General features: G+C 40.6%; 1 protein-coding gene across 1 annotated transcript in view; it reads left to right on the top strand.

Annotated features, from left to right (window-relative positions):
• LOC126208731 (exostosin-1-like) overlaps positions 1 to 21,435 on the top strand; it is a 214,515-nt gene extending 193,080 nt beyond the window's left edge. The window contains exons 4-6 of the mRNA XM_049938889.1: positions 833 to 1,120; positions 4,836 to 5,086; positions 19,990 to 21,435. Coding sequence (XP_049794846.1) covers positions 833 to 1,120; positions 4,836 to 5,086; positions 19,990 to 20,170 — 720 coding nt within the window. The 3' untranslated portion in view covers positions 20,171 to 21,435. The remainder of the gene's footprint in view (positions 1 to 832; positions 1,121 to 4,835; positions 5,087 to 19,989) is intronic.
• The last annotated feature ends 3,654 nt before the right edge of the window (positions 21,436 to 25,089 follow it).

The raw sequence follows: 25,089 nt of genomic DNA, 5'->3' as shown, positions 1-25,089 counted from the left end.
CTTTTCGAATTAAAGTCCGCTCCGAATATGGCTCGACTAGTTACGAGTGTTTTCTACAGTCGCGTCTTAAAAAAGCTATCCCAGCATTCTCAGACTGTTGTAAATAGAGAAGGAAAATACCGGGTGATCAAAAAGTCAGTATAAATTTGAAAACTTAATAAACCACGGAATAATGTAGATAGAGAGGTAAAAATTGACAAACATGCTTGGAATGACATGGGGTTTTATTAGAACAAAAAAAAAAGTATTGCTAGACGCGTGAAAGATCTCTCGCGCGCGTCGTTTGGTGATGATCGTGTGCTCAGCCGCCACTTTCGTCATGCTTGGCCTCTCAGGTCCCCAGACCTCAGTCCGTACGATTATTGGCTTTGGGGTTACCTGAAGTCGCAAGTGTATCGTGATCACCAACATCTCTAGGGATGCTGAAAGACAAAATCCGACGCCATTGCCTCACCATAACTCCGGACATGCTTTACAGTGCTGTTCACAGCATTATTCCTCAACTACAGCTGTTGTTGAGGAATGATGGTGGACATATTGAGCATATCCTGTAAATAACATCATCTTTGCTTTGTCTTACTTTTTTATGCTAATTATTGCTATTCTGATTAGATGAAGCGCCATCTGACGGAAATTTTTTGAACTTTTGTAATTTTTTTTTCTAATAAGACCCCATGTCATTCCAAGCTTGTGTGTCAATTCCGCTATATTATTGACGACTGAAGTCTCTGCTAGATGTCCTCAGAATAGTCTGTTAAGTATTCTCGACGGCCTGCTTAATTGCAATGCTGTGTCGTGAGTGACGTGCCACGTGCGCTGTCTGTTGGCGCAGATCGTGGTGGTGTGGGCGCACGAGCGCGCGCCGCCCGGCCGTTCTCGCTGGCCCTCGCTGGGCCACGTGCCGCTGACGGTGCTCTCGCAGCCGCAGGGCCAGGGGCCGGCGGGCATCGGGCGCCGCTTCCAGCCGCACCCGCTGCTGCAGTCGGACGCCGTCCTCTCGCTCGACGAGGACTGCCTGCTCACCACCGACGAGGTCGACTTCGCCTTCGCCGTCTGGCAAGCCTTCCCCGATCGCATCGTCGGCTACCCCGCGCGCTCGCACTACTGGGACGACGCCAAGGTGAGGCTTCGCGTCCACTTTTATACTTTCCACTACGCTGAAGGAGGTACAACGCGGCTATTCTGTAGCCTAAACGCTGGTACCAATATTAATATTTGTGCCCGCCCGGCTAGCGGTGCGCTCTAACGCGCTGCTTCCCGAGCGGGAAGGCGTGCCGGTCCCCGGCACGAATTCGCCCGGCGGATTAGTGTCGAGGTCCGGTGTGCCGGCCAGCCTGTGGATGAATTTTAAAGCGGTTTTCGATCTACCTAGGCGAATGCCGGCTGGTCCCCTTATTCCGCCTCATTTTACACTGTCGGCGATTGCTGCACAAACACCGTTGACACACACACACACACACACACACACACACACACACACACACACACACACACACACTTACTCTACCACGCAAAGAGTTGGGGTTACACTAGTCTGGTATGACACGTTCCCGGAGGAGTCCATTTGTGTCCGAACCGCACAATAACCCTGGGTTGGGTGTGGGCGGCAGTGGGGTGGTTGGACTGCTGTGGCCTATTGTGGAGTTGTGAACCACTGAGGGCTACGGCGGGACGAAGCCTCTCCATCGTTTCTAAGTCCCCAGTTTAATACATACAAACATATTAATATTTACAGGCATTATGACCGAGTGGCTTTTAATATGAAAATATGCCTGTTGCAGAGAATTTAATTAGGACCACGGATCTCGTACTGGTAAGGTATAACAATGCGTCTGCTTCTTGCAAGCGTGGTTGTTCCAGACACATAAGGACACGTAATTTAACACTTGTTAGGACCGGCATCGCTACAAATAAACAAATGGGTAGCATGAAGCCGGCCGCAGTGGTCGAGCGGATCTAGGCTCTACACTCTGGAACCGCGCGACCGCTACGGTCGCAGGTTCGAATCCTGCCTCGGGCATGGATGTGTGTGATGTCCTTAGGTTAGTTAGGCGTAAGTAGTTCCAAGTTCTAGGGGACTGATGACCTGAGAAGTTAAGTCCCATAGTGCTCAGAGCCATTTGAACTTTTTTTTTAAAGCCTTCAACTTCAAAGACCGACCAAAACGTCGAATATATACGTGCTCTTGTGAGATCAGACCGACGTTTAACAATAACGGTGGGTGACCTGTTAAACTTAAACACTTTCACTGTGGACAAAATTTTGACTGAAGTTACGCATATGCCAAATAACGTGTGCGTTGATCTTCTTGAGAGGATTGACGATTACCACAAATGGTTCAGTTTTGTGATCACAAGTGATGACACCTGCATTTTTGCGTACGATCCTGAGACATCTCCTCGAACGAAAAAATCTTGTTTCCTTAAAGTCAGTACCGCCATTAGACTGTTGTTTGTTTGCAGTGCTACATTAACACTTACACGCTCATGATTTCGGCTTAAAAGTGCCATTATCGAGTGTTTTAATTATTACACAGTGCCTAAGAGGGAATACTCTCGTATTTAAAATACGCTATTAAACACACGTCCTGCTGGACGGGGTCAATAACATTTTCGAACATAACCTCGCTGGCACACTTGGTAAATAACTCTTTCACACTTGCAATACGCCTATTCAACGCTGCATATTGAGTGACTTGTCTTCTGACCAGACGTTAGTCATTATTTTGAAGTGATTTGCATCTGATGACATATTCACACATAAGTTTACTTAGCTGTTTGTCTTGATGATGGCTTCATTGTCTTATGTAGAGACATGATAATGTCCGTGGGTCTTCTTCTAGTACGGAGAAGATTAACTGATGAAAGGGTTGTAGAGATCGGGTGATTCTCGATATACTGAATCGAGTTTTAAATGTTTGTGTTCTGCAACATTTTACGTATTATGACGACACAATTTGAACAAACCCAACCAGTAATACATCTTCTTCCTGTAATCTCACAAACAAATCAGCTTCCATTTACAGCCACCCCCTGCCGAGTCTGTACAAAATGAACAACAGAGAGACTCTACAAAGCAAAGAGTTCACATCTTCGTCAGAGGCAATCGCTGGTACATATTTAGCAAAATAAACAGAAATGAATTTACAAAGTTTTTAAGCAACATGCTTCAGAATTGTTTAAGATACGTGGAATACGAATATTTAGGTGTGACGTAATTTTCATGGTCATGGATGATAGTGGGACCTCTAATGTATCACTGGCTTAATTACGTTACGCACATTGTAGGAAATTGTGTGGATGATATAAGAAGTGAGAGGTATGGGTAACAGTTATGCCGTTGTCATTAACATCGTGCTGGCAAAATGCTTGGTATATTGGAACAAAACCGCGTCTGAAGCTAAAAAAGTTTTATTTTATGAATCTCACAATATGTAGAAAAAATTAAATTATTGTTATTATTATTATTATTATTATTCATGTTGTTAATTATACATAAAGGTTGAGTCAAGAGGAAACGTACATGCTTTGAGAGGTCATAATATTGGTGATTCTGACCAAAAAATCATCTGAACGTGTGTCCTTTTCTTAAGCGCATTCGATATACAACTTTTCTAAAATAATGGACGTCAGTCGCATGTCGTTCTTCACCAGGACTCACATGCGAATACAACCAAAGCGACATTAGGTTACGTAGTGTTGTCTTTACTGACCATAGGTCATTTTTCTGAAACCACGCTATTTTTTCTCATGTACACATTGACTTAGTGAGCCTGCTACCCCCAGCAGTAGGGTTCTGTTATGTTCTCATGGTAACAGACTCGTACACCCTGTGGCCAGATGCTGCTCCAATTGCAGACATTTCGACGGAAACAACAGCCAATACATTCGTTACTACATGGAACTTACAGCTCGTACTTTTTATGTGTGAGGTCAAAGCTCGTATTTTTTATGCGTGAGGTCAAGTAAAGGACCGTACGAATGAGCTCAGATCAGCATCACACTTGCTGCCTAAAAGAGCTGCAAAGTGCATTGAAGATGACAGTGGACTTTCTGAACCCCTTCTGTGAGGAAATTTATACTATTAAGTAAAATTTAGATAAAAATGTTTCGCTTACGATGTCCTGCATTTGTCTTGTTTCCCTCTGTTTTCATCAGTTTCTTCAGAAACTGTTAAGAACATATACGATGTTTTTTGTTCAGAATCACTAATACTATCACCCTTCAAAGCATATACCTTTCCTTCTAACTCACCTTATTTAGTGATAATTGGTTCTCTAATATACACAAAACTATATCAGAGCGATTGTATAACTGAAAAGCTTGGGAAAGTTTTGTTGTGCGTGATCAATGTAACATTGGGGCATGAAAGTTTTATTCATGTCACATTAAATACGGGCAAATAAATAAATCTTGCGTAATACATGAACTATTTCCTTCAGTTGAAAATTCTAGGAAAATACCTCCATTTGCGGTGTTGTAAGAAGAAATGTTTTATCATGGTGGCTCCAAAGCGAAATACGAAAACCTTAGTTTCTTTAGTAGGACTGAAAAGAATTTTAAAAAATATCTGGCACACAGAGTTTTTTTTAGATATGCTGCGGGCCGGTGTGGCCGCACGGTTCTAGGCGCTTCAGTCTGGAACCGCGCGACTGCTACGGTCGCGGGTTCGAATCCTGTCTCGGGCATGGATGTGTGTGATGTCCTTAGGTTTAAGTAGTTCTAAGTTCTAGGGGACTGATGACCTAAGATGTTAAGTCCCATAGTGCTCAGAGCCATTTGAACCATTTTTTTGAGATATGCTGCATGTTATAACGTACTGTGTTTTTTTTTCAGGGCACCTGGGGCTACACGTCCAAGTGGACCAACGACTACTCGATCGTGCTGACGGGCGCGGCGTTCTACCACCGCTACTACAACTATCTGTACACGTACTGGCTGAGCCCGCTGCTGCACAAGACGGTGGAACAGTCGCAGAACTGCGAGGACATCCTCATGAACTTCCTCGTGTCGCACGTGACGCGCAGGCCGCCCATCAAAGTGACGCAGCGCAAGCAGTACAAGGAGCAGCCGCCGGGCGGAGCCAGGTGGGCCACAACCCGCTTCACTCTCTGGGACAGGGGTAGTAGTGGGGAGCGACAGCCAGTAGCGGCCGGATGTGTGGGTTCAACATTTAGCGATGCTTTACTTCTTGTGTCCAGCCGGATCCGATCGTCCAAGTTCCACGATATTTCGGCGAATAACCGTTCCGCCATCATCGGGTGGTGCTGATGGAATGATGTGTCTGAGTTGTGTCCGTGGTATTTATGTCCGCGGGGTCCCGAGTCGTACCCCGGTGCGGACGGCCGGGGCGCCGCGTGTTGGGAGGGGTGGGGATAGCTACAGCCACGCCCGGTGATAGGCGCAGTTCTTCTCCGTCCGCCGTAGCGGAAGGATCTCGCATCCGATCGCGACGTAGCTCCTTGATGGTGTTTAATAATGGTTTCCAGTCCTTGCTAACTTGAAACCCGGTGTCTCTGTTGATGATGTTATCTGTTCCTCGAATTTCTATGGCCTCCTTGTAGATACTGTCCCAGTAGGCACTTATGGCCGTCAGGATTTTTGTCTTTTCGAAATTCGCTGTGTGTCCGGTTTCAATGCAGTGTTCTGCTAGGGTCGAATGGTTGGGTTGGCGTAAGCGGGTGTGGCGTTCATGTTCCTTTCATCGGTCCTCGACCGTGCGAACTATTTGGCCGATGGAGGATTTGCCACAGCAGCACGGGATTTTGTATACGCTTGCTTTCTTAAGGCCACTACATCTTTTGCCGTTCCTAGTAGGTCACGAATCTTTGCTGGTGGTCTGAAGACTGTGTCAATCTTGTGTCGCTTAACAGTCTCCCTATTTTCGACGACACGTTGTCAGCAGACGGCAGAAAGGCCAGAGCTTGCTTTTCTTCTTCGGGTTGTTCTTCATCTCGGTTCTTGCTGCGCTTCTGCTGTCGGAAGGCCCTTTGGATGTGGCGGTTGCCATAACCATTCTTGCGGAACACGGTCTCCAGGTGTTTGAGTTCCGTTGGCAAGAGAGATCGAGTGTGCTCTATGTACCAAGGTGTTGAGCATTCCATTAAGCTGCGCCGGATGGTGGCGGACATAAATACCACGGACACAGCGCAGACAGATCATTCCATCAGCACCACCTGATGATGGCGGAACGGTTATTCGCCGAAATATCGTGGAACTTGGACGATCGGATCCGGCTGGACACCCGAGAACCTTTGGTACAGCGCATTCGCCGGGAAAGCCTCAGATCACACTTTACTTCTTATTTTCGTTTGTTGATGGCTGTCCTAAAACTGTTTTATTTTGTTTTGATGAGACCCGCCACGAACTCCTCTTCTGTCTCAAACACCTCATCTCAGAGTTGTACTTGTACCGATCATCCTCAGTTTGTTGAATATATTCCGATATCTGTTTCCCTTGACAGTTTTTACCTTCCACAGCTTAGCCATGTACCATGTAAGTTATTCCTTCAGCACCTAACACAGTGGTTCCCAACCTTTCTGAGACAATTACCCATGAAGTGATTGGATATTAAGTACTTCTTAGGTACTACCCTTCTCCGCCCCTCCCCCACAAACACTACCACCACAATCGTAACGATTCCAACAACAAATCGTCATCGACATTACCGCCTAACTGAAACTGAGAATAAAAAAAAATTCTTTGTAAGATAAATCATATGGTACTTATACTAGTTGTTTTATTAAAGCGGTAACTAATGAGTTAAAGCTACAATTGGTACTACTTTTTCTAACAATCTTTTTCTATAGAATGATGAAGTAATTCTCAGCACGTCACAAGTGCTAACTAATAACTCCTCCTCAGAAAGGAAAGCTAGCTATCCACATTGAGGGTAGGCACTTGTTACAAAACATGCTTCCTCTCCATAGCGGTAGTTGCTTCCCCCACACCATGCACCCCCATTTAAAGTAAATCAAGTTACAAAGTTAGCACTATACATAGACCTATGCTTGTAAATCATTTTCCTCAACTGGCAGGTATTGGAAAGACTTCGGGATACCTAAGCTTTGCACCTGACCACTGACACTAATAACAATAATAATAATAATAATAATAATAATAATAATAATGAAGTGTACGGCCTACAGCAGTGTAATGGCTGTTGCATAGTTACTGGTTTGTTGTGCTGTTAGTGTTTTTTCTTTTATGTGGCCCATCACGAATTTCTCTCCTGTGCCAACCTTTTCATTTCAGGGCAGCAATTGTAGCCTCCGTCTCAATAATCTGCTGGATGTTTTCCAACCTCTGTCTTAGTCTACACTTTTCCCCCTTTACAGCTCCCTCTAGTACTATGAAAGTTATTCCCTGATGTCTTAACAGATATCCTATCATCCTCTCCCTTCTCCTTGTCAGTGTTTTCCACATATTCCTTTCATCTCCGATTCTGCGCAGAAGCTCCTCATTCCTTTCATTTTCAATCCACCTAATTTTCAACATTCGTCTGTAGCACCACATCTCAAATGCTTCAATTCTCTTTTGTTCCACTTTTCCAACAGTCCATGTTTCACTACCATACAATGCTATGCTCCAAGCGTATATTCGCAGAAATTTCTTCCTCAAATTAAGGCTTATGTTTGATACTAGTAGACTTCACTTGGCCAGGAATGCCCTTTTTGCCATTGCTAGTCTGCTGTTGATGTCCTCCTTGCTACGTCCGTCATTAGTTACTTTGTTGCCTAGATAGCAGCATTCCTTAACGTCATCTATTTCGCGACCATCAATCCTGACGTTAAGTTTCTGGCTGTTCTCATATGTGCCACTTTTCATTTCTTTTGTCTTTCTTCGATTTACTTTCACTCCATACTCTGTACTCATTAGACTGTTCATTCCATTCGGCAGATTCTGTAATTCTTGTTTAAGTTCACTCAGGATAGCAAAGTCATCAGCCAGTCGTATCATTGATACCCTTTTACCTTGAATTTTAATTCTACTCTTGAACCTTTCTTTTATTTCCCTCATTGCTTTATCGATGTATTGGTTGAACAGTAGGGGCGAAAGACTGCATCCCTGTCTTACATCCTTTTCAATCCGAGCATTTCGTTCTTGGTCGTCCACTCTTATTATTCCCTCTTTGTTCTTGTACATATTGTAAATGACCCGTCTCTCCCTCTATAGCTTACCCCAATTTTTCTCAGAATTTCGAACATCTTGCACCATTTTACATTGTCGAACGCTTGTTCTAGTTGCACAAATCCTGTGAACGTGTCTTGATTTTTCTTTGGTCTTGCTACCATAATCAATCGCAGCGTCAGAATTGCTTCTCTTGTGCCTTTAACTTTCTTAAAGGTTCGTCATCTAGCACATCCTCAATTTTCTTTTCCATTCTTCTGTATATTATTCTTGTCAGCAAGTTGGATGCATGTGGATTATATTTTCCGAAAACCAGACGCTATATGGCCAGACTCATACATTCTCCACACCAACGTGAATAGTTGTTTTGTTGCCACTTCCCCTAATGATTTTAGAAATTCTGATGGAATGTTATCGATCTCTTCTATCTTACTTGATCTAAAGTCGTCCAAAGCTCTCTTAAATTCTGATTCTAATACTGGATTCACAGCTCCTGGACCGGATCGGATCCACAGTCAGATGATTAAACATCTCTACAAGCGACAGGTCCTCGTTACCTTCAACCGGATCTGGTGCGATGGCGTCTTTCCATCGCAATGGTGGGAGAACACCATCATTCCGGTGCTCAAACCCAGTCAAAACCCGCTCGATGTGGATAGCTACCGGCCCATCAGCCTCACCAACTTTCTTTGTAAGCTGCTGGAACGTATGGTGTGTCGGCGGATGGGTTGGATCCTGGAGTCACGTAACCTACAGGCTCCATGTCAGGGCGGCTGCCGCCAGGGTCGCTCTACCACTGAGAATCTTGTGTCCCTCGAGTCTGCCATCCAAACAGCCTTTTCCAGACGCCAAATCCTGATTGCTATCTTTTTTGACTTACGTAAAGCACACGACACGACCAGGCGACATCATATCCTTGCCACATTGCATGAGTGGGGTCTCCGGCGCCCGCTCTCGATTTTTATCCAAAACTTCCTGTCGCTCCGTACTTTCCGTGTCCAAGTCGGCGCCTCCCATAGTTCCCCGTGGTTTATTTGCAGTTACCTTCTTTGTACGTTTGTTTTTCTATCCAGGTTCTGTGATGTACCTTCTTAGAGATGTCCATTCGTCTTCAACTGTACTGCCTACTGGACTATTCTTCATTGCTGTATCTACGGCCTTAGAAAACTTCTAACATATCTCATCATTCCTTAGTACTTCTGTATCCCGATTCGTTGCGTATTGATTCCTACTACTCTCCATCACTACTACATTGTTATCTGAGTCTATATGTGCTCCTGGGTATGCCTTACAGGCCAGAATCTGATTCCGGAATCTTTGTCTGACCATGATGTACTCTAACTGAAATGTTCCCACGTCACCTGGCGTTTTCCAAGGATACCTCTGAATTACCCTTTCAGTATACTCATATACTTTCTGTATCTCTTTATCTTCAGCTTGTGATGTCGGCATGTATACCTGAATTATCGTTGTCGGTGTTGGTTTGCTGTCGACTCTGGTAAGAATAACCCTATCACTGAACTGTTCACAGTTACTCTCTCTGCTCTACCTTCTTATTCATAACGAATCCTACTCCTGTTATACGATTTTCTGCTTATGTTGATCTTACTCATCTGACCAGAAATCCTTATCTTTTCCATTTCACTTCACTGACTCCTACTGCATCTAGATTGAGCCTTTGCATTTCCCTTTTCGTATTTTCTAGCTTCCCTACCACATTCAGACTTCTGACATTCCACTCCCCGACACATAGAATGTTATCCTTTCATTAATTATTTAATGTTTTTCTCATGGTCACTTCCCCCTTGGCAGTCCCCTCCCGGAGATTCGAATGGAGGACTATTCCGAAATCATTTGCCAATGGAGAGATCATCACGACACCTTTTCAAACACAGGCCACATGTCCTTTGGATACGCAGTATGTGTCTTTAATGCAGAGGTTTCATTGCCTTCTGCATTCTCATGCCATTGATCATTGCTGATTCTTCCGCCTTTAGGGGCAGTTTCCTGTCCCAAGGGCAAGAGATGCCCTGATCCTCTCCACGCTCCTCCGCCCTTTTTGACTAGGCCATTGGCAGAATGAAGGTGACTTCTTATGCCGGAAGTCTTCGGCCGCCAATACTTATTATTAATCAAAATTTAAGCAGTGGCGGGTTTCGAGCCGAGGACGTTTTCATCATGAATCAAAGATGCTACCCCTAAACAACGGGTGCAAAGCCATCCCTGGTACCAAGCCCGTATTCTCCCGTAATCCTTTCTTCTACTCTTTCCCCTGTAATTGCATTCCAGTCCCCCGTGACTATTTGATTTGCATCTCCTTTTACATACTTTATTGTTGTGAAGTGAAAAATAAAGCAATTTCTAGCGCATTGCGGGATGTACCAAGAACTTGGGGACGGCATTTTTATGAGATATGTAAGCACATGTGGTGTAGGTGTGTAAGTTTTACTGCCATAGAAAAATAGTACAAAGTATGTGTGCAGTGAGGACTGTGTGAGGAAGATGTTGATCATACATTCATTTAACACAATGTGACATTGTGTCACATGTTATTGCTATTATCTGAAAAATATGTAATTGTTAGTAACTTACAAAATTAATATTACATTTTTACGAAACAGTAATAATAGTAATTATCCTTTAAAAATAATTTAGTTTCATGACTGAAAACAAATGAATCCTCTTGTTTTTGCCCCTCAGTAAATTACATTTTACCCCTCAGGACGTAGTTACCTCCAGGTTGCGGCCCACATGATGTAAAAAATTGTTCTGTCATCCTATCCCTTTTTCTTGTCAATATTTCCCACACGTTTTTTTCCTTACTAATTCTGCAGACAACCTCCTCATTTCTTATCTTATCAGTCCACTTAATTTCCAAAATCCCGCTTTACTGCCACATCTCAGTTGCTTCGATTTTATTCTTGTCAGAAGTTCCGTACTCCAAATGTACGTTCTCATAAACTTCTTCCTCGAATTAAGGCTCCTATTTGATGTTGATATGCATCTTTTGGCCACGTGTGCCCTCTTTGCCTGCGCAAATCTTCTTAAGTATGTTCTCCTTGCCTCATCCACAATGTAGTATTTTGCTTAAGAGGTAGCAGAATTGCCTCACTTCCTCTACCTCGTGGTCACCATTACGATGTTAGTTTTATCGCTAATCCCATTTCTGCTGCTCCTGATTACCTTTTCTTAGGTTTACTCTCAATCCACATTGTGTGTTCATCAGACTGTTCATTTCATTCAGTATGCCCTGTAATTCTTTTTTTGCGTCTGCTGAGGACAGAAGTACCATCAGCGAACCTTATCACTGATATTCTTTCATCCTTTCTTTTTTTCCGTGATTATTTCTTCGTTAGACAGATTTAACAACAAGGTTGCAAGACTAATTCCCTGGCTTATACCCTCTCTAATCTGAGCACTTCATTCTTGGTCTTCCGTTCTTATTTTTCCCTCTTGATTCTTGTACATATTGTATATTACCTGTGTTTCTCTATAGCTTACACCTCTTTTCCAGAGAATCTCGAACTTCTTACACAACGTTAGATTGTCAAATGCTTTTTCAGTCCTTTGAACGTTTCTTGATTTTTCTTAAGTCTCGAATTCATTATTACCCTAAACATCAGCACTATCTCTGGTGCCTTTGCCTTTCCTAAGGTAATCTGATAGTCATCTTAACACCACCTCAATTTTCATTTCCATTCCTCTTACTTGGCAGCAACTCGCATGGATTAGGTGTTAAGCTGATTTTGCCATAGTTTTTGCACTTGTCTGTTTTTGATATCTTCAGGATTGCGTGGATGATACTGTTTCCGAAATGTAGATGGTATGTCTCCCGCATCATAAATTGTGCAAACTAACTCGAATAACAGTTTGGTCCCCACTCCCCACAACGATTTTCAGATACTGAAGCAGTGTTTTCTATGCCCACCACATTATTTGATCACAAGTATTTCAAAGCACTGTTAAACGATGACTTTAATACTGGATCCCCTATTTCTTCCATATCGACTCCTATTTCTTCTTCTGTCGCTTTAGCAGATAGTTGCTGTTACTCGTAGAGGCTTCCAATGTACTCGTTCTACCTACCCTTTCACTCCGCTGTGTTTTTACAATGTAATTGGTCATGCACTCTTTAATTTTGATGCCGTTGCTTTCACTTTCAGCCAAGGTTGTCTTGACTTCTCTATAAGATGACTCTATCATTTCGGTTGTTATCTAATTTTCAGTTTCTTCTCATTTTTCCTGTAGCAATTTCTCCTTCACTTCCCCCATTTTCGTGCTGTTTTATTTGTTACCTGAAAAAAATCAAGCTGTAGCATTAAATATGCCAATAGTCGTAGTCCTTGAGGGTCTTGCGCAATTCGGTGAGAAATGGGAAAAAAAACCCGAACTGTGGAAGAACAAATCATGAGTTGTGCATCAAGACAGTGCACTGGCTCCTGCCGCATTGTCCGTTAAGAGCTTACTAGCGAAGTATAGCACCTACCTTGCTCGCCTGACCTATGGCCAAGTGACTTTTATCTGCCCCCCAAGGTGAAATCTGCGTTAAAAGAAACAATATTTCAGTCTGTTGATGCAGTGAAGGAAAAAGCGGCACGCGTTATTATGGAGCTCACAGACGAAGACTTCCAACACCGTTTCCATCGTTGGAAAATTCGCATGGAGCGTTGTAGGGATAGAGGGGGGAATGTAGTGAGGGTGACAGTAACTAAATGTATGCGTTTTTGAAATAAAATGTTTTGCAGCAACGGTCTCTTTATTTTATACGCACATGTCGTAGGCTTCGGTGAAAATTTTCCCCTTACGATCTTAATCTGTTAGCATCACTCGATTTTAGTGCCACAAAACACTTTGCACACCTTGCCCGATAATGGCTGGATCTTAATCTTTCTTTGCTGTGATGAACCCATGTCTCCCATCCTTAATCTACAGCATTTGTCCACAGTGATGATGTGGCTACAGAAGTCACCTGCCGTCTCCTGACACAGCTTCAACATTTCCGCTGCTGTTTGCCTCGATTCGGCAGGTTTTTTTCAACGGATGTCAGGTGTCACAGAAACTAGCAGACGGGCAACCTTCATCGTGGCCCGACTGTGGTACGCAAGCCTTCCAGGAGGAAGACCTTAAGTTGTCTTGCACTTCCCAGTTGTTCGCAGACAGGTAGTCTGCCGCTTTGTTCTTCATCACTCAGACTTTGACCATGCTGGATGCATATGTGCCCCTTAACCTCTGCATCGTATGACAGTGCATTGTAGCCGTACACTTAATTAGCTCATCATGGATTGTTGCAGCAATTTTTCGCTCCAGATGTAGAAAACGAATTGCCCTTAGATTCTTCACTTTATCAGTGGGTTGTGCCATTTTGTTTTGGCTTTGCTGGTGACGTACTACGGTGCTACACTGTGGAGATTTCAGTGTGTTCCAGGGTTGCAGACACACCTGGGCAAACCAAGAAAAAATTAGTCGCCTAACTTTGTTTCAGGTTAATAAATAAAATTTTGATTAACCCTCATTCTGTTCATTATCGATGACAAAAGGAGAAAGGCACTTACATATACAGAACAGCACTGATGTCATTTCTTTCCAAGTCGTTATTTTTCCCTACACAGAGCCAATAGCAAAGGCCGAGTTTCCTTTGCAATTGTGGCGCTATGTTTCCATTAGGTAGGAGAAAGCAGTGCTGCTTTGTAGGTGCATACTGATCAAGTCACAACAATCACCCACCTGTTCGTATGTCTACGAGGGTTTCTTTATACCAATGCATTCAGCCAACTCCCAAACCATTGCCTGCTAGCTGGTTCTGCTTGAAGGTTTTGGACCATACTGCAATAATTCTCAAATTCCTATACACAGTTAATAACGTTTGAACTTTATGTGGATCACAAGCGTATGGCAGTTCTCTCTTCCGAGCCCCTTGGTTGAAGTTGGGATAACTTGAAGTAATTTAGTGTAGCCAACTTCAATAAAATGCCTAATTGTGAGTTACCCTTCTTACATGTTGGTATATAGAACAAATTGATGACCATTGTTGTAACTTCATGAAGGCGATCCACCACGTTGTTAGAGGCAATAGTCACGCCAAGTCCCAGAAAAATGAACCGAGACAATTGGGTAGTGAACCCTAAGACGTTAGCTTTGTAGTGTTTCGCTGAGCTATAGAGCCACCATATATCTTCATGACGTCACAGTCATTTTTGATCTGGGCATTAGAAAACGGAAGATTTTTAGACTTTTCTTGGAATGATAAGTCCGTAGTTTACAAACTGTAACATTGTATTTTATTAGTGTGTTCAATATTATTAAATTTCAACTACCAGTTGTATTAAAAGAGGGGCCTTGATGTTTTGCTCACAGATGTACTTCAAACTTTGCACACTTTTAATAGCGCATTAGGACAACATAATGTGCTTGTAGTAAGGCGTACTACTTAGGCGATTTCGAGAAAATCGCAAGAGAAATTTTACACTTCAATGATACCCCTTCAGATTTATACATATTTGACAGAGAACGAACGAGGAACTGCTTCTCGTGAAGACGCAATTAAAATACGTTACATCGTACATCGCCAATTTTGAGCACGAATATTGTCAAAAATGTTGCGTTACGCGTGGTTTTCATCCATATTGTCGCAAGAAGGAGAAGGAAAATATGTTGCAATTTCTAATGTCGAAAGCACATCCGACGTTTAATCGCACATTCTCCTCATATTGTGGCATATAAAAACTCTGTGTGTCATTGAATAAAGTTATTTACAGATTTATTTGTCAATGTTTGACTTGGGTTTTCCAAGCCTGTGCAAAGCAGTTATCGGTACCTTTCTTGATTGCAGATACAAGGGATTTCGGAAATCACTAGAACCATAGATTTTCAGGAAAACTTTATGCGTTTGCTCGTTTACGTCTTGATAACTATAACATTTGTTGTGATAATAAAAATTAGCAAGCAACCAAATAACGTAGGAAATCCAATACAAGCTCATGCAAAAACATGTGTCTTGTCATCATACACTGACTGAAAAAAATCGCAGTACCAAAAAATTATGAATGAAGAGTCATGAAATATCAGGAATACATTTGTCTAGGTACCATATTTAAGTGAACAACATTGCAAGATCACAGGTTAATGTAAGCGCAGGATAAGACATTGCAAATATTAAATGCTTGTACATTTATAACCTGTTTAACCGGCAGAATATTGAATGCAAGCGTGTAAACGTGCGTGCATTGTGTTTTCAGGTGTCGGGTGTCAGTGTATGGGATGGAGTTTCTTGCATGCATTGTGTCGCACATGTGCTGTATGTCAGTTTGTTGGGTGCAGTTCCATCCCTGTTGTATTCGGCCGATCAATGCAGTGACAGTTACTGCTGTTTGTGGATGACGCTAGAGTTGTCGTTCGATGATGTCCTGTATGTGCTCGATTGGAGACAGATCAAGTGATAGAGCAGGTCAAGGCAAAATATGGACATTCTGAAAAGAATGTTGGGTTACAAGAGAGGCATGTAGGCGAGCGTTACCCAGCTGGAAAACACCCCCTGGCATTCTGTTAATGAATTGCAGCACACCAGGTCGAATTACTAGACTGACGTACAGATTTGCAGTCAGGGTGCGTGGTATAACCACTAGAGTACGCTTTCTCTCATACGAAGTCGCACTCTAGACCGTAACTCCAGGTGTAGATCCAGTGTGTCCAGCACGCAGACAGGTTGGTTGCAGGCCTTCAACTGGCCTCCTCCTACCCAGCACGTGACCATCAGTGGCACCGAGACAGAATGAGATTTCATCATAAAACACAACAGACATCCACCCTGCCCTACAATGAGCTCTCACTTGACATCACTGACGCAGCAAATGGCGGTGATAGAAAGCTGTGATTTGGGGTCAGTGGTATACACGCTAGGAGGATGTCTTGCTCGGGGCTGTCCTTGAAGTGACTGATTTGTAGTGACAAACATCCGTCCCGCGGCTACCACTGCCAGCAATCGTGTACATTGGCTACTTTCCTGCCAAGTCTTTCTGCAACATTGCAGGAAGAACATCCAGTTTCTCCTAGCCCTATTCAACAAACTCGTTGAAACTCAGAGATATGCTGATAGTAGCATCTTTGTCACCTTAGAGGCATTCTTGACTAACATCAGTTCAGCACGCCAAATCTCAAAGGTAAATAACACTCACGGCCGTTACAGCGTGTATTTAAGGTAAACCTGACTTGCTATCTCTTAGTGGCGCTATTAGCGCCAGTCTTGCGAAATTTCAATACACATCATTTCTGAGGTGTAGAAACACGCCCGTCAGCTTTCGTTTATGTAGCACAACCCCTTCTTGAAATTGCAATTGTTTTCGGTCATGTGTTACCTTTCAGATATAATGTATACAAAAGGGTACCACTAACGTTGAAAAAATAGAAATTAAAAAAAAGATGATGAGTGGGACTCGACCCACCGATTACGGAGCCTGAACTTCTCTTAAAATTTACTCAAAATCGCCTAATTAATACGCCTACGTGCACAGTATGTTATCCTAATGGGCTATTAAAAGTGTACAAAGTCTGTGGTAAATCCGTGATTCCAAAATCATGGCCTACCCCTTCTATTCATATTACCCATTTGTGTGACCGCTTGTGTATCTAATAATTCTCTTCATATTAATAACAGACCTATTTCAAGAAGAGAGTCCTATTTCAAGAAGAGAGCAATAATTACAACAAACATTTCTTTTACATTTATTACCCGACTACTACTTACTCTTAAGTGTACGGAAGTTACCCTGCTGTTCATGATTCCATTTCTATTAATAGTTGCTAAATATTAGTGCAAATAGTGCTTTAGAATTTTAAATGTTGAGAATGAAAGTGTAGAATATTAGGTTACTATTATAATGTTACAAAGGGCAGAAACTGATGAAGTGTGGCATATATCAGGGCAAATAGTCAGCAAAAAAGTCTCGTTTAATTTTGCATTGTAACCTGCAGAAATTTTACCTGAGGCAGGACCACTTCAGTCATAGGCTGTGGCTTTCTAAGACCCCTTACTCTCGTTTTGAACTGATTCATCTTTGGAAGTCTGTTACTGACAATTTGCTTGTATTGTGTTATGGATTATGATGTCAGGATGCAGAATGTAGTTAACATTCAGTATACGTCTTCAACTATATTTGAACTTGACTCTCACTTCTTTTGTATTACAATTAAGCTGATAGCCTCTCCAAGTTCAAGAGGACAGCAATTCTCCATACCATGTGGTATGAGTATACTGAATATTGAAAATGAAATCTGGAGGATAGTGTCTGTTGTTTTCCTCATTTTTTCAACTATCTCTCTTTTTGTGCTACTAGTGTGTTCTGTAATACCACAGTTGGTTTTTGGACTTCTGAATTAAGCAAAACCTCGTATCTGTGCCAGTATATGTATAAAACCAATGGCAAATGTCATCATCAGACGCTTGGTGAAGCAAGATTCACATCTGTAACTACTGTGAAATGTTTTTGGACAAGCAGAAGCACTGAATCGGCCCTTGATGCATTCCAGTGTGATGCAAGAGGAACAGCATTTGAAATCTCGCTCCAGAAACCCAGGCTGACATTTTCAGTGAATATATATATATATATATATATATATATCACACACACACACACACACACACAGTGGAATGTGCTGCAGTACGTTCCTGCAATGCATCCCACACATGGTGTTAAGTAAGTTCTCTTACAAGAGCTGCTGCAGCTGCCCTGTGCCTTGCACATTGTCATCCATAAAAATTATATCCAGCCGAATGCACCCCTGAAAGGATGTACATGGGGAAAGAGTACAGTGTCACAATAATGATGATCGGTGGTTGCACTATCTCAAAATTTGTAGGTCAGTATACCCACGCAACATTATGCTTTCCCATGCCATAACACATGGGCAATCAAAATGATCATGTTTGACAGTGCCGAACATCTCCTCATACGGCGGCGTATGTAAACGTATAATGCACCCAGGTGTTACAGCACGGGGAAGCAAAAATGTTGCTTGGGTGTACTGACCTCCAAATCTTAGAACCCAGTACATTCACTGGTAAACTTTATTGTGGCACTGTACTCCTGCTCCAGCTCCGTCTTTTTAGAGATGCATTCGGCCCTGATTTCATTTTTATGATACCAGTGTGCTACCACGCCGAACAGTGCACAAACCACTGTTAAATTTCTCTTAGTCCTTTCATTATTTTCAGAAGCTTCGAGAGGCTTAAAGTATACAAAAGAAAAATTCTCTTCTTGTTGTTGGCTCTAATTCTTGCGTCTAGGGTACATTCTTGCGGCTGAAGTTTTGATTTAACGTTGTGGGTTCCTGATGAAGATTTGCCTGTACATTTCTTGAATTTTACTCTTTGTCACATTATTAAACATCACACCGTTTTTACAATTTCCACTTAATATTCCAAATTACAGTATTAGTGACTCAATCAAAAACAAATCCGATTCCATCAAGGGCATGTCCACTACTAGCAAAAGAGTTTACAAACTTTCTTAACAAAAGAAGAATCATCACCAAGATATAACATTATTCTGCAAATGAATCCAGAAATAAAGTTAATAACTAGCGCTATATTGTGCAATTAATAATATGAATTTTAAGTGTGCCAGATAATTCTGAAAGAAAAATAATTCTAGCTGTATAGATTAAATAACGTAATTTCTTTTTACGCATTATAGCCTGAAATATATTACATCGTATGCAAAGTCAACTGAAATTCTTTCAGTGAAACAGCTGAGAATGTTCACCTATACAAGAATTGATAGTATACATGGTATCGGTTATTTTTATAAAAAAAAATGTTATTTTGGGAAAGGGTGTCCCACTATAAGGTGGAGGAGCTCTTGGAGCGAGAGGATATTCAGCGAATGGACTGGGCATTCACCCATTGAGCACATGTGGGATGCTTTTGGAAGCACATCCCCATGCATCAACAACCGTCCAGAAGTTGTTAGTGTCACAGGTTGAGGAATAGAACTCCCTACTGCAACAACTCCTTACCTACTTTCTGGCCAGTATGGCAGCACGTCATAGACTTGCACTACCAGCTGTGGTGATCGTACACCTTATTGATAACCATTTCCCACCTATTTTAATGGCCAGGGTACCATCACAATTGGCCATAACTTCTGTGTAATTATTGTCTTTGAATAGAAGTGTCATTTCTGTTCATCTCATTGTGTATGTCTTTCAGTTAATTTCTTTATTACATTGTAGCAGTTATTTCTGTGTATGATCCAAGTTTCATCAGACTGTGCTATATGGCATTAACATATTGTGCAAAAGTTACTTTCATACTTGCATTGTGCTGAGCAGTGTATAGACCAGTTCTGACCAAAAGCTAGTCTGCAAGTACGAGACGGTACGAAAGATGAACAATGCAGCTTCAGTTGCAACTGTGATTAGACAAGATTGGTTTCGCCCATGTGAGGGGCACCCGCAAAATGCAGCATTGGAACATCTAAAGTCCCCAATGCTCAGACGCTGACGGACCGACATTGCTGTCACGTTACAACAGTCATGTCAAATATCTAATTATCACAGATTTCCTTCAGTTGCTATTTACCGAAACCAGTCATGTGAAATCAACTATTCTAACAATTGGATTATAATTTTAAAACTGATAAATAAATATATCTGAAGAAGCTTTTTCTTTGTCGTTTTGGGCAAACATATCACTGCTAATGTTGAGTCCAAACTTTAGCCTTGCAAATAGTTCATTAGAGTAAGTAGTAAAAAGTAAATTAATTTTAAAATATAGTTTATTGCATTTTTCTGTCTTTTGAATCTTTATTCAGGACATCAAAAACTAAAACTGCTTTTTTTGTGCTACTTCAAGATATTTTTCCAGGTCCCCATGGAACGATCCAGATCACTTCATTCAGCGCCAGACTTGCCTCAACACCTTTGCAGCTGTTTTTGGTTACATGCCTCTCCTGCGTTCCAACATGAGGCTCGATCCAGTGTTGTTCAAAGACCCCGTCTCAAACATGCGTAAGAAGTACCGCCAGATTGAATTGGTAGGCAGCTAGTATCATCTGACAGTTAAAGTCACAGTGGTTCCTCACATTTATTTCGCAGACCTGTGGTGTGTGATACTTAAAAGAACATATACAAGTTGTTTATATCGACGTGGCGTTTTCAGAAAAAGTTTGTCGTATTTATCAATGCAATGTATTTTATTTAAGTTATGAAATTGTATACCAAGACCAAAAGGAATATACGAAACGTCTGTGCTTTCAGAGAACACAATGGTACTTGTTCCTTGCTTACATTTTCCTGTCATGGATGTGCATCGATTAGATCCCATTTTATATTTATTATTTTGAGTTGCAAACCCTTTATGACTAAAGCACTGAAAACGTGTATGTAACTTGCTGAATACAAAGACATGAATTACTAAATCTTTGATAAAATACCTATTCAATGGCTTTCTAACCTCCCAGCCAACAGACTGCTATACCTCATAATAAATATTGTTGTCCAGTTATATATGTGACAGTCCCAAATGATGTGTATTTTCTTTGTATTTACGAATTTATTAACAAATTGAAATATTTTGGAAATTACATTTTATACAATTGGTTTTTGCGGATGTTTCGAATAATTTGTTGAAGCATGAATCAGGAGAAGAGCTAATAATATACATTGAAAACAATCTTTTCCAGAAAGAATTGTGTGTTAAATAGCACCTGTTCATTATTTATCTGAAATAATTTAACATAGAATGGACTTCAGTATTGAATAAAACATTGCTGTATGTAATCAATTTATGTAAACAGACTCTGAAGTTATAGAGAGTACATTATTGACTATTGAAGTTTTATCCATGTCTCTCATTTGGAAGACACTGTACACCTGTAAAAATTTACAAGGCTCATTGATTTTTTTGGTCAGCAGTTTGATATCAGTACTGTCTTGTAGTGACTTTTCTGTTGGTTTCATTCATTAGTTTTATGTAACTTCTTACATTCCACTAAGTCACTGTGCAATGAAGCATAAAGCAAAGGGAAGTACCTTGATGTAACTTGACCTTGTTCTGTTGTTTTGTTTTTCTACAGTTTGATACTGTGTTGTGCAACCATTTGCTTCCCGACTGTTACATACTGTATATGCTAGCAGAGCAATGTAAATTGACACATTTTTATAGGAACATATATTTTATTTTTGTTTAATACATAACAATAAAATGGAGAATACTATACAGTAACACTGTCCATTGTCTCGGCACAGATATATTGCAGTTACAATGTGATATGTATGTGTGTGAGGATTAATAAAATGAATCTTTTATTAACGCATTGAGAAACCTTATTTTTGCTGCCTATTACATGACCTTTCCCAGTTTACCATCATAATTGTAAATAATAACACCACCTGTGGTACATGTCGATTGATGCTTCTGAGATGTGTGTACTAATAGTATTATTAATTATTTAGTTATATTTCTCCCAAAGAAATTTTGCTGTTTCAGTTGAAACGAAAAAACTGACATCAAATGCATATAATTTTGTTTTGTGACAAGTTAGCCTCCTTTCTTTAAAATAGAGTAATGTCCTTCATTTGAACTTCAACTAAAATACTTTACTGTTAAAAAAAATTACAAAATATTCTAGTTTTGCTTTAGGAACACCATAAAATATTAACTGAGTTGTCTTGGAAGCATTCTCATTTCAAGTTAAATTCCTTTGAGATAATCTATAATTTCACTACACAAGTTACCAATCAAAACATTTCAGTTATTAACTGTAACTCTGAAAATTTATTTGTAAATTTAAGTCTATTTCTGAATGTGCACGCACATTCTCAGTGTTATGTAATTAATAACTAATAGTATCAGCTGTGATGAAATTTTAATATTTCAGCCCGAAATTTCTCGATGAATAAAATTTTTTGTGGGTTGAAAACAGATACTTACTGTTTGAATGCTCATCAAATTCTCTCTCAACTTCAACTAAAAATCATCTACTGCTCTGCTGCACGTTCTTAATTACGATCATCTTTTCATTTTGACTATCATTTTATTGCCAGTGGTTGGATATTAATGAAAATAAGAACCATGAATGAGCAATTTTTCTATTAATCTCACAACCTTACACTGGCTGTTGAAGTGAAACATCTTTACAAAACAAAATTTACATTATAAGGTACACTGATTAGCAAATGTTTACAAATGTTCACAAAAATCCATTTTTTTGCTGAGGACCATATCCCGGAATTTCATAAGGAATAAAAGTTTTCCATGAATGACTTTCCTATCACTTGGAGTAAAAATGTACATCTTTAAGAGAATATAACACTCAGCATTACATTTTTTGTTTATTTTAAGCACAAGTATTTTGTTCACATCCAAGCAATTGATATTCATGCCAAGAGTTAAACATTGTGTGACATTCAACTATGTACTAGCCCAGCAGCCAGAGTGGACACTTGCCTCTCCTGGTTATTGCTTTCAGCAAATGAGCTATCCATTTTCATCTCTCATTACTTTCTCTCAGCTTCAGTTTTGTCAGTACCTGTATCCTATTCTACAAACTGCTGAGTTCTGCTCCTTATGCTGCTGAATTAAAACACTGTGGAGAAAAATTATGTTACATTGTATGATTCAAGTACAACTTAGGATTGCTTTCAAGAATGATTATGCTACAACAGTATCCAATCCACAGGAGAGTGAAAGTTTCAATCCCTTGTATCAAGTGTGTCTAAACCAATTCTGCATACAACAATGACTCATCATATTCTTTAATATAGGTGCCACTTCTCACAAGTTTTTCCATTCTTTGATTAACCTCTGCTTTATTACTTGTAAACAAGTAGGAAGCCACTTTCTGTTGCATGATCGATATTCTATTTGGCAGTTGGAGAAATTGCAAGAAAACATCTGCATCCAAAGATAATGAACTGTGCTAAACATTGTGAGCAACCATCTTGTCTAATTGCACATGGAATCTCATACTAAATCTTTTGTGTGCAATTCCTACCTCTAGAATTAATATGGAGTACTCAAAAGAAAATAATTTCATGGTGTTGTAAGTCTAAAAAGCTATTCACAGCATCAAAAAGAAGCTAGTGGCAAGACAGTGAAAATGTGTTTATAAACTCACACCTGGCATAATTTTTCTGCTTTCCATCAGTCGGTGACCTCTCCTTCCAATTGCTTGTCAAAGTGAGTATTAAGGCTACATCTTTGAGTGCCTTATTATACTTCAGAACCTCACCATGATTTTTTTCTCTCATTGGGAGGCATATGTACAAAGCTCAACACCAGAGTACTATCAACATATATGTCACAGTACAGGATAATGAGTACTCGAGTAATGAAAGATGAAAATCTGAAGAAGAAAACTGAAAAAAATTCAGACAGGTCAAAGGTTTGCCTCCCCCCCTTTTAATAGTAACTAAGCAAATACCATGAAAGAGTCCAAAACTAAGGTATGCAATAGTGCAATATTCCAGGAGGAAAAAACTTTCTGATGAAGCAACTATCGAATTATATCAAAACATGAACCCTCGAAGTACAAACATTTAAAAAACGGCAGGCCACAAGTGTCATTACAACCAAAGAGTAAGCTTCATCATTCCCTATTCTCAATACCATTAAGAAGCGAAAAGGATGACTGAAATAAGTAACAAGGAGGACTGAAGATTAGGGTTTAACAGTCCATAGACGACAAGATCATTAGCAATGATATAAACAACAAAATGGGTAACAGCACTTCCAGAGGTATTTTATTGAATTTTTCGAAACAGAAACAGTGTAGACACTAATATTCAATGAAGTAAGTGGAAGATTTATATTTATTTATTGATGTTACAAACTAGACCTAATGCAAGTTATACAAGAGGATAAGTACCAAAGATATTCATGGAGCCCAGAAGTTAGCTTTTGGCCCTTCACTGAAGATGAAAGGAAAAAAGCCTTGAACAAGACAAAAGGAACAATCCAGTGGCCCAGATAGCGTGGCGTGGGTACTCAGTTTTAACAGTGCTGTTGGAGTCTGTTCATCACAGAGATCAACCAAGACTGACAACATGAGAGGATTAAAAGACATCGTCAAGGCCCTTAGGAGGGCATCGTGATCTGTTCGTGTAACAACTCAGTCACAAACACATGTGAGTTGTCCAGCTTTAACTGGTTTGACCACTTAGTCTCACATCCCACAGTCAGCCCAGAAACATCAAACTGAAAAATTACCCACAAATTCACACTGAGCATCGAACTTCTATGTTTAGATTTCTAGAACAAATTATATGTAAGGAGAATCTCGTTCACATATGACAACTCATTAACACAATCTTTATTCAACATTCTTACAAATGGTTGTAGTATATACATTTAGCCTACAGTATTTCATTCTCAAGGAATACTTGTGGTTCCAATATGGCAAATTATTATCACATTCTTATAATAAAACTATCTACAGGATAGAGTAGCATGGAGAGCTGCATCAAACCAGTCTCAGGACTGAAGACCACAACAACAACATCTACAGAAGATGCAGACTCAGTTTAATTAATTAATTTGACCTGATCTTAGTAGACATCACATCACATCTTGAAACAAGGGCATAGCTAACAGCAGCACACAATCCAGTGTCTAACAGCAGTAGAGAAACCCCACATGAACCCGAACTGCCAGTGAATATGAAAAACATTTCGCCAGAAAGGTTGTCATTGCCATGAACAAGGATGCTTCCCAAACATCACAGTTAGCCAACAAGTGCTTAAAAAAGTTCATGAACTGAATATTATGGTAAAGAAAACCAAAAGGCAAGGTGAAATGTCCACGGAAGCAACTTAGCAAAACGTGGTATTCCAGAAATGAGACCGAGAAGGGATTCAAGAAAGTAGTAGTAGCAACGACTACACAAGGCAAAAATGCTTTCTGTAAAAAGAAACCGCTACTAACGTCAAAGATTATAAACATTAAATCAGAAGACATTCATAAAAA

The sequence above is a fragment of the Schistocerca nitens genome, chromosome 1 (genome assembly GCF_023898315.1).
Source record: "Schistocerca nitens isolate TAMUIC-IGC-003100 chromosome 1, iqSchNite1.1, whole genome shotgun sequence".
In the NCBI taxonomy this organism is placed as follows: domain Eukaryota; kingdom Metazoa; phylum Arthropoda; class Insecta; order Orthoptera; family Acrididae; genus Schistocerca; species Schistocerca nitens.
Note: the sequence above shows the minus strand (reverse complement) of the source record. Positions and strands in the feature narration are given on the sequence as shown.